The following is an 11,297-nucleotide window of genomic DNA, read 5'->3' as shown; positions in this document are numbered from 1 at the left end:
CAACTTGTGATTACCACCTTTTCCATGGACTTCAATCCCATATGAGTAATAAGAACTACTCCTCAAAAAAAGCTCTAAAAAGGGATATCGAAGCGTATTTTGGCTCCAAGGACAAACAATTTTTTGAGCAGGGAATTAAAAATTTGCCTAAACGTTGGGAAGACATTGTAAATAATGAGGGAAAATATATTATTGATTAATAAATACTTTAAACATCTTTTTTATTAATTTTAAAATCACCTTTAAAAAACGCACGAACTTATGGACTTGCGTTTTTCTCAAAACCGTGTTTTCGAAGTCGGTGGACACGATTTCTCAAAAACAGCTAAGCCGATCGTCTTGAAATTTTAACGCAACCTTCTCAGATATATTCTCCAGGTATTAATCGAAAGAATAAGAATTCTGATGATTTTTTTATATTTTTTTAGGCAATTTTTCGCGAAAATATTTGTAGAAAATTCGATTTTTGTTTCCTATAGCCGCCATTTTATCAAAAATTAAAATTTGAACTATTTCTTCGACTAATAACTAGCTTTATCTATCCACAAAAAGAATCTAATTGGTTTTTCGATTTCAGATAATCCAAACCGGAGATATTTTGACCACCGCCGAACGTTTTTTTCTGGAGGACGCTTGGGAGATCATTTGCAGAAGCCGTGCACTTCAATATTTTCACTAACTTTACGTGCTATAATTTCCTTTAAAGTAGACATTATTTGAATAATTAAAAATTGTATCTTAAAAATATTGTGTGAAAATTTTAAGTGAATCCGACAAATACTTTTCGAGTTATTCAATTAGCAAAGGGCGCTCGGGCGCTCCGGAGCGTTCGTATGCTGAAAAAATGATAAGCGCGCTAATTCGAGAAGGTAGAATGCTACGTAGGCAACAGCAAATCGATATTTTGGAAGCTGCTATGACGGCTGAGGAACTATTATATGGCCCACGAATAGATGACTTAGTGTTAGTAGTTAAATAATTCGTATAACTCTACATCGAGCAAGCAAAACTTAAAGTGTGTTTTTCTCAAAACTATGTTTTTTGAACTGGTGATCACTGTAACTTAAAAGCCGCTTGGTAGATTTCAATAAAATGTATACTGCTTTTGAAAAACATAAACAATTCGTACCTGATTGAAAGACTTTTGTTTTTTTTTCAAAAATTTCGACTTTTTTTTAACAATTAATTGTCGGGGTTTTTCTTTTTTTCGAAAATATGAAAAATATTTTTTGTTAATTAAAAAAAAAGCTTCTATCAGACACAATATTATCTATTAATAAAACTAATTTCTCTTGCTCGATGAATTTTAGATGAATCTCCAAGGACTTGTGATGATCAGCGCAAGGGACTTCTGGAGAAAAGAGACTTCACACAAATAGCGACAATTTTTACAACTACATTTTTTTCAAATTTTGCTAAAGTCAAGTCGAAACATGATGTATTAATGCTATGTTTTTATTTTTGTAGCAAAAAAAAAGTTATTGAAAATCATCATTTTTTCGGGCCTCTGACTACCGCTAACCCCTTAAAGGAGCCACGCTTGAGCAGCTGTAGCGCTGCCATTTTTTCTTTTTTTTTATATGAAAAAAATTTTTGTACAGGGTGGGCCATATAGCGTTTGCTTTTTGAACCACCTATTTTTTTGAGAATGGTAACACAAATGACCTGTCAAATGGGTTCATAATTTACTTAAAGGTTTGACCTTTACGAAATGGGACGCTATACGCTTGAAAAAAAATGGGAAATATTCAAAACCTATTTCCAAACTGGAGAGTCTTCTTCCGCGGTTGCAGTAAATGGTGAGCGTTACCGTGACATGCTCAAAGAGTTGTTTCCAAAAATTGAAGAGGATGGCATGGACGACATTTGGTTTCAACAGGACGGTGCAACTTGTCACACTGCCAAAGTTACACTCGAACTTTTGGCTAGCGTTTTTGAAAACCGAATAATCAGCCGAAATTCCGATATCAATTGGCCGCCTCGGAGCTGTGATTTAAGCCCGTTGGACTATTTTTTGTGGGGAGCCGTTAAGGACAAATGCTATGCGAACCATCCAGAGACGATTGATGCTTTAAAACACGAAATCGAAGTTGCCATTCATGAAATTGGAGCCCAAACAATCGAAAATGTGCTTAAAAATTGGGTTGATCGAATGGCCTACTGTAAAGCCAGTCGTGGCGGTCATTTGAACGATATTATTTTTCATTCATAAATGACAATGTTCAATCTTCATAATAAAAAAAACTAGTTTCAAAAAATATTGATTAGCTTTTTTTTGCCGATTCAAAAAGCAAATTTTACATGGCCCACCCTATATATTCATTTAAGCATGAATATTTATAATGTAATTTATTTTCAGATAATAAATACTCTCAGTTTTTCGTAAACAAATTTTGAAAAGCTTGTTGTCTGAAGAAGCTGCCTCTATTTAGAATTTATTTCGTGCTGACACATTTTAATTCATTAAATTTATTATAGGAAATACATTATTACACGATGAGAGCACGATGAGAAATATACCGGGTCTCAGAGACTTTTCCTGAGACTAGTTTGAACGCTTCGTACATACGTCGAAAAATCTCACTCTATTTGCTTTTTGGAATTCAAGAAAAATTCATAAAATATTGAAAATCGTGTTAAAGCAAAACAATTCGTTTAAAAATACTTTTTTTCTTTTTAACTCGTCTTAAATTAAATTCGTGTAAAAAAATGTGTAAAAAGAGAATTTGGTGTACAGTGAGAATAATTTCTTTGGAATGTAATATATTAGCCATTTACGTCTTCCCATATGGACATTTTTTGTCCCTTTAAGGGAGAATAGAAAACAAATTCAGAAAAAAATGTATACAGCTTGAAATATATTACAAAAGTGCTTGGCATAAAATTTCGAGACAACCATATCTCTGTATAGAATACCGAAATATAATATCCATTTGTGGAACAACATCAAGAGGCACTCCACAAATACGAGGAGGAGCCTGGATAAAACCTAACAGAAGTGTACACGCCAATTATTTTTTTATTTTTAATACCCAGATACGGCACAAGTTACTTAGTTAATTTAGTTAATTTTTAGTTAGTTTTTGATAAATAGTTAAATTACCCTTGCCATTAATTCTACATTATTCTTATGATACCTATTCACATGTAGATATACACAGATGCACATTTCTCTCATTTGTTGCAAGAGTGTCATAATCCAAAACAAACTCATTAGATGTAAGCCTGCTTTGCTTTTACAAGGTGGCACAAAATTAATCTTCTAATTCTGTTTTTGTTTTTTGGAAATAATTTTTTTTTCTAAACAAAAATTAAGGATTTTGAGTAATGGAAATCTTTATTAGAACCCTTACGCTCTCCATTGCTTGTCTGTTTGTATACAGCAGCTGTCTTGTTCACAAGTGTCACATATGTTTGATAGGGACTTCGATAGAATAATTAATTTTAATTAGAGTAATAATTAAGAGCAATACTGCGAAGCGAGGAGGGAAGAGAGGCGTATTTTCAGGCGCAAGACACGGGAAATGGAAAAACGTGAGTGCGAAGAGCTGGAGATGCTGGGCGACAGGAACATGACCCGAAAATTTTTCCAAAAGTAAAGCGCCAAACAGAAGGTTTCAAGGCCGGAGTCAGTTCCTACAAAGACGAAAACTACAATCTGATAACAGATGTCCAGGTCATGATTGGGTTATGGGTGAATCCCTTCGCACAACGGTGGCAGTAGCAGTGTGGCAGACGAAGCTGAGACCGATACCCTAGTCGTAGACGACGGAATGGTCGTAACACCATCCGCCCTTGAAGAGATGAGGCCCGCAGTTAAAAAATAACAAATCTGGAGGAACCGACCTACTACCAGTACGGCAATTCAAAGCTGGAGGCGAGGAACTGGCACACCGCATGCACCAGTTGGTCTGCAAAATATGGTCGGAACCTTGTTCCCATGACAGTCGGTTCTACGTTACCGGAACGACCCGGGTATATATTCGGCTAAGGATTGTCACTCCAGCATCACTCCCATACTCCATCATTCACTCCAACATCATTCATAGATGTATAGAATGTTTAACTGCTACAACAACAACAATAACTGTGACATAAGCGTGCTCTGCCCAATCTTTAAGAAGGGTGATTTGACTAACTGCGCAAATTACCGTGGGATTAGTCTTTTAACGTCACGTACAAGATTTTATGAAGCGCATTATGTGAAAGACTGAATTCCGTCGTCAAAGAACTAATTAAACCTTATCAGTGAGGCTTCAGGCCTGGTAAGTTTACTATTGACCAGATCTTCACGCTACGCTAAATGCTAGAGAAAACCCAGGTACGATAAATCGACACACACCAGATTTTTTCGATTTCCAAGCTGCTTTTGATAGCACAAACAGGAACTGCTTCTACGCCGCTAAGTCTGATTTTATTATCCCCTTAAATCGTATACGGCAGTGTAAATTGACGTTGAGCACTACGGAAAGCTCCGTCAGAGAACTACCGTAAATCGGTATCGCATAGAACCTCTCGGAGCCGTTTGATACCAGGCGAGGTTTCAGACAAGGCGATTACCTTTCGTGTAATTTCTTTCATTTTCTACTGGAAAAAATTATTCGTACTGCTGAGTTGAACCGCTTTGGTACTATCTACTACAAAAGAGTCATACTATTGGCATATGCTAACGATATTGATATTGTCAGCCTCCTGAACAACCGCGGTGTATTTCAGCGCATTCTAGTCTAAAGAAGGAAGCAGAAACAGTGGGTCTTGCGGTGAATGGGAGTGAAATAAAGTACCTGCTGTCAACATACAAAAAGTCCTCGCGTCTTGGACAACACGTCACTGGTTGCAAACCGCGAATTGGAAATGGTGAAGATCTTTGTTTATCTAAGTACCAGTGTTGACAACTGGAGCGACGTCAGCCTACAGATTAAACGAAGAATAACTCTTGTCAACAGGTTTACTTTGGGCTCAGTAGGCAATTGAGAAGCAGAGCCCTCTCTCGGAAAACGAAAACAAGTGCTGTACAAAAGCCTAATCAACCTCGTCCTTATATATAGCACTGGGAGCGTTCGAGAGAAAAATTTTCCGAATGAGCTCCGTACCCGATGGAACAGTGAGCTGTATGAGCTATGCCGAGATATAGAAATACTCGTAGTGAATCGTATTAAAATACAGCGGCTGCGCTCCGGCACAGCAGTTCTTCGAGAGGGAACCCACTGGTGGATGACGAGGAAGACCTATTCTACGTTGGGGAGATCAAGTGAGGCATAACCTGACAGTACTCGGTTTCACCAACTGACGCGAGAAAACAAGGAAACCGAGCTAAATAGCGCAATGTTTTAAATTTGACCAAAACATACGACTGTAGTGCCATTGCCATCTAAGTAAATCAGGCATTGAAAACGTTTAAGCTGTTTTTCTCCAAATTTTGTTTTTTTGGATTATGCACCCTTGCAGCAAGTGCGAGATTTGCAATATACATATACATAGATACAACATTATTTGACTGGAATAAATTTACAAATTTCAAGTCATTATCTCTCAATATTCGACAAGAAGCTCAATATCAATTTCCATTTTCTATTCAATATTCAATTTTTTCTTCAATTTATACATAACTTTAATTAGCTACAGTTGTGTGAGTGCAATTACTTGTTTTTACATATATTTACATATTACTTATGAATTTACATTTACATCTATCACTCTATACAACAGTGCCTATACATTTATATAAAAAAGTTGTAGTTCTTATAATAAATTCGTTAGTTCGCGTTCATTAATTTCCCATTTCTTATGCCGCAATAACTGCATATTTTTATTTTTGCTTTCTTCATAAATTTTATACTAATATAAGTAATTGGTTTAATTTCGAGCGAAACTCACACTGTTTTATACGGCATTTTCCTCTAGCCTTTGCTGCAAAATAAATGAGGAAAGAGATAAGTTTGTTAATAGAAAGAATAAACTGTTTATCGAAAGAAAATGTAATATAATGTATTAGATTGTAGCCGCCTAAAACAGCAAAGAAATATATGCCGTAAAGGAGGAGGAGGGGGTTAAGTATTTGTGGGTTACGAACAGTGACTGATTTGCGGCTATCTTAGCCGCTTTATGTCGCTGATGAAGAGTTCATCAGATTTTTTAAATCAAAGTCTGCTTTACCAGCAGGCGTAGGAAAGAAGTGAGAACCTTCTTCTTCTTCTTAATTGGCGCGATAACCGCTTACGCGATTTTGGCCGAGATCAACAAAGCGCGCCAGTCGTTTCTTTCTCGTGCTAACCGGCGCCAGTTGGAAACATCAAGTGAAGCTAAGTCCTTCCCCTCCTGATCTTTCCAACGTAGGAAGGGCCTTCCTCTTCGTCTGCCACCATCAAATAGTACCTCATCGATTACTTTCAGAGCCGGAGCGTTTGTATCCATTTGGACGACATGACCCAGCCAACGTAGCCGATGGATCTTTATTGGCTGCGCTATGTCTATGTCGTCGTAAAGCTCATACAGCTCATCTGCGATATTCGCCGTTGCCAACGTGCAAAGGTCCAAAAATCTTACGCAGAATCTTTCTCTCAAACACTTCAAGCGTCGCTTCATCGGATGTTGTCATCGTACACACTTCTCCATAAGTTAGGACGGGTATGATGAGAGTCTTGTACACAGAGTGTTAGTTTTGTTCGTCGAGAGAGCACTTTACTACTCAATTGCCTACTTAGCCCAAGGTAGCACTTGTTGGCAAGAGAGATTCTACGTTGGATTTCAAGGCTGACATTGTGACAAGTGAGAACCAGGATGCTTAAATCTAAGTCCCACGAAAGCAAGGCAGCTAAGGAGATAACAGCTCATCCTCCATACAGCTGACGTAAAAAGGACTCGAAGTAATTCCAAGCCTCACGACATGCATGCCTCGCGTATAGTGCCCCGTGTGAACACCCACGAAGTTTGAGAGCTGAGGTTTTGGCACACCACCATATTTTCTACAATGGCAAAAATCAAGTATCGTGCAGTGATAGAATTTCTGTTTAGTCATTTAGTACAGTAGAAATATGGGTTGCTGAATTTAAACGTCGTCGTACAAGCATTGCGGACGATCCACGTCAAGGACGTGCAAAAACAGCAGAAATACAGAATATCGTATTGAAAAGTCATCGAGTGACTGAAATAGTAGAGTTTAGTAGAAGCTCTAGGCATCTCATTGGGCAGTGTCATGGCTTAGACAGCCCCCCAACCACTTCAAGGGTAGTCGATTCCTGCAAATCCAGGCTGACGGTAGACGTAATAGCCTGATGCTAATAAGGGTTCCGGGTCACGTGGGTATCGCGGGTAACGAGATCTCTGACTCTTTAGCCAGACAAACAAAGTTGTCCTCGGAGCCCGTTCTGCCACTCCTTTCTGCAGCCATCAAAGCCACGGTTAGGAAACGGCTTACTCTGACCCACAAGCGAGCTTGATAGGGTAAGAGAGGCTGCAGATCGACAAAACCGATGTTACCTGTCATGTCCGACCGACTGTCGCAGTTCCTCCTGTCACTAAGCAGAGGAGACTGTAGGAGGTTGGTTGGACTGATGACCGGCCGCTTTCTATGGGCCAAGCATATGGAAAAGGTGGGCACTCTGCCCAGCATGTGGAGAGGAGTATGAGACGGCGGACTCCTTTCTGCGCGTCTGCCCCGCCTTCGCTCGAATAAGGCTTGAGGTCTTTGGCACTGATGTGTTTAGAAGCGACCACCTTGGTTCCTTGGCACCAGAAGATCTACTCAGATTTTTTCGGACGTCGGGTAGATTTAAAGAATATTAAAAAGGGAATTCGAGTGGGGTACAATGGATTTAATTGTGTCTGAGTGCTGCACATGCTAGTCTGTCCCGACAAAACAAAAACAAAAAAAAAAGGAATTTCGGAATTTTGCCGACTTTCCTCGGTACAATTTGATTTTATAATGGAGAAAGCTCAAATAAATGTTTCACAGGCCACTTAAATTCTATTTGATTTAAAGGCTACTTGTAAAAAACACAACTCTATTATTTTATATATAATTTTCATAGTTCATCTTATAACAAAAACCATATAACGCGAAGTGTCAAACCTTGTACAAATTTTTTCAAAATTTCATCAAAACCTTCTAAATTTTAACCAGATTTTTCCGGGTACGCAGTCTAGTAGAACAAAGTGCAAGTTTCAAGTGACTACAAAATACCGTTGATTTTTGACAATTTTTTTTTCTAACAATGAAAAGCTTTATCTGCCACATGAAAAAAATCTACTTGTTTTTTGTTATAAAAAGTTCCATTAGCTAGAAAAATGCATATGTTAAAAGACTAGGCTCTGGGTATACAAATTTCCACGGAGTTCTTTGCTGATTATTGAATAATCAAAAATCATTAGCTGCAAATTTTATGGACTAACAATTTATTTTAGTATATTTGGAAGTCTGAATCAATGGCATGAATTTAGATAAATACCTATCAGGATATTTGAAAATTAGGAACAGGGTTGAAAATTTAATGAAATGAAAAAAAATTTAAATATGATTTACTAAGCCTGAAGCTTTACATTATATGGTTTTCATTTGATTGTGAACTACAATATTTTTTTATAGATTTTTATGCGGGCACTGTATCGTGACTACCATTCGGAGTACATCGGTTCAAGCCTCAAGCCAAAAATGATGAAGAAGATTTTTTCTTTCTTTGTAAAACTCGGGCAAAATCGCGTAAGGGGGCGTCCATAAATTACGTGAGGTGTTTTTTTCAACTTTCTGACCCTCCCTCCCCCCCTGGTGAGATGTCGTGAGATTTTATTCAACCCCTTCCCCCATCCCCCAATCTCACGTGAGATTTTTCAAAATGTGGGTTTCTTATGTAAACGCGTTAGATTGTTATTGTAAAAAGAAAAAAAATTGCTTCGTGCTTTTATTTACGACTAGTTAAGACTAGTAATCAATATTGCTGAGAGTTATAAGTGTAATAAAAATTTAACAATAGAAGACTTAAATCGTAACTACTGCGATTAACAAAAGAATATCTACTCTAATTCAGTCCATGGAGAATCATGCGCGGTTTCAAGAGAGACTATTGGGACCAACATGTCCATATGATTTTCAGTAAAATCATGTGCTCCTTCAACTTCGTTCTAATCTAGCCACTCTAAGCCGTTGACGCTTGCGCACAGTAACTCATTAGCTCGTCTTGTGACAATCCGTGAGGGTCGCACTTTGCGGAATATACGAGCTTGCTTAGCTGGTGCAATGTGAGCTGCTCTCTTGTGCTCTGCAGCTCTTGTGATAGATGCGAAGTAAATACCGCATGTACTGCAGCATATTTTCTCTAAATCATCACGTATACTTGGGCAATAGAGATCAATAGGCGTGCTGATAAAGGCATTCAGCGGTTCAATCGGTACGCGTATTAGAAATGGAGCAAATGATTTTCCGTCATGTTCTTTAAAGTCCGGAATTGTCAAACGTCAACCTGAGTGATAGGGCGTTCGGCTCATAGTGGCGCGAAAACAACCGACTGGCTACACTGTACCGCAAATTCAGATTAAATTGAGCTATTTGGTATAAAACAAATATGGTGGTTTGACAGTAGTAATGTATAACGTCGAAGTATGAATGAAATTATTTTCTTTCGAACGAATTAGTGAATGATCTTAATCATACTACGATTACGCTTGAGATTAAATCTTAATCATGTACAATTTTTTTGTTTCAATCAGAAAAAAAAATTGCGTGATATTTGCCGAGACCCCCCCTCTCTCCAACGTAAGATTAGATGAGATTTGACTCGACCCCCTCCCCCCCTTAAACATCTCACGTAATTTATGGACGCCCCCTAAGCGGTTATCGTGCCAATTAAGAAGAAGAAGAGAAAGCAAAAATATGCCTAATTAAGTTTATTGTAAATGAAGTCCCTTGATTGCTTTAGAAAATATCTTACAAATCTTGAAAATTTTACCTTCAAAACTCAGTAGTAAATATTACCTAAAGCTTCGCAACTTTACTTTAAAAAAACCTAAAAAGTCATTCATTCACTCAGTTCACTCAGTTCAGTTATTTCGTTTTCTGTTTTTTTTTTGTAACAACTGACACTCCATTTTCTCTGAGATCATATTTTCTTAACAACGGAAACAATGTTGCCACATCGCCGTCAGGCACGTTCTCGCCCAAAGTGCAAAACATAAATGAAAAAAGTCGCTTGCAACTTTTTTAAATCCCTTGAAAATGTGCTTCCAACACTTGTACAATAATCGACCCCTCTCCGCTCGTGCATCTTATTTGTATTTACATAGTTTCGCGCCGCACTAACGCAATAACACGCAACAGTTTCACCAGCGAAACCATTTGAATGAAATGGAAATCCAGCAAGCACCGGCAGGTGTAGTACGCAGGAAAATCGGTAAAATGCAAATTGAGCAGCGCAGAGAGGTTGCGAGTTGGCTGGCTATCCAGCTGCCCATGAATCATCACCCAGCATAGAGATGGAAAAATGTGTGCTTGTGTGTGTTATGTACCTTCATGAGCGGACTAATCGCCCGTGGCATAATGGTTAGTGCCGTAACTGTGGGCATCATATGCAAAGCACCGTTTGAGCCGCGTTGCATCGCCATTTGTGCGCTGGTATTCACATTTAAAGAGAGATTCTGGTTTTGACCCAACAGGGTGGTGGTTGTGGCCGATGATACGCAGGATTCACGCTTGCCTTTGCCGTAGTAAGCGGTGAGTGGCCTGGAACGAACAAAGCAAAACAAACGCAGCACAAATATTATGCGATGGCAAATGAAAAACTGTAATTAAAAAAAGAAATAAAACACAAGTAAAATTGCAAGAAATGTTTCTCTTTTAATTATTCATTTCAATGGAGCTGCTCATTCACAAGCGGATTGACTTGGATTATTTCATACGGATTATTTATTTAGGTTTTCAAAAAAATTACATACCGTGTGCTTTCCGTCCGCGGTGAGCAATCCTTTGAGAAACTTTTCGTGGTATACCTGCGAAAATTTTAAAATAAATAAAAAAAAAATTTGATTGAGTTACCCATAATTGAATAATGCGCAGAAGATTTTTCAACAATTAAAGGGTAGCTTAAACTATTTATTTCTCATAATTCGCATATTCAATATATCTCTTTTCATCTATAATTTTTGATTCTAAAAACTAAAATACCTATTATATTTATTTATCGCTAAACGAACAAATTTATTGTTTGCTCGATTAGTAGCTGACAAGAAGTTTCATGGTATTTTCTGATGGTAAATGGTTCTGCCGGCACTCCTTTCTGCTTAATGACAGAAGGGTTTGCGACAGTCAA

The 11,297-nt window shown here is 38.0% G+C and overlaps 1 protein-coding gene across 1 annotated transcript in view; it reads right to left on the bottom strand.

Moving 5' to 3' along the window:
- Nucleotides 1-5,883: 5,883 nt before the first annotated feature.
- LOC128866252 (diuretic hormone receptor) overlaps nucleotides 5,884-11,297 on the bottom strand; it is a 106,756-nt gene continuing 101,342 nt past the window's right edge. Inside the window, exons 11-13 of the mRNA XM_054106836.1 lie at nucleotides 10,924-10,977; nucleotides 10,498-10,711; nucleotides 5,884-5,910 (exon numbers count right to left, since the gene is read on the bottom strand). Coding sequence (XP_053962811.1) covers nucleotides 5,884-5,910; nucleotides 10,498-10,711; nucleotides 10,924-10,977 — 295 coding nt within the window. The remainder of the gene's footprint in view (nucleotides 5,911-10,497; nucleotides 10,712-10,923; nucleotides 10,978-11,297) is intronic.

Source organism: Anastrepha ludens, chromosome 6 (assembly GCF_028408465.1).
Source record: "Anastrepha ludens isolate Willacy chromosome 6, idAnaLude1.1, whole genome shotgun sequence".
NCBI classification, from domain to species: domain Eukaryota; kingdom Metazoa; phylum Arthropoda; class Insecta; order Diptera; family Tephritidae; genus Anastrepha; species Anastrepha ludens.
Note: the sequence above shows the minus strand (reverse complement) of the source record. Positions and strands in the feature narration are given on the sequence as shown.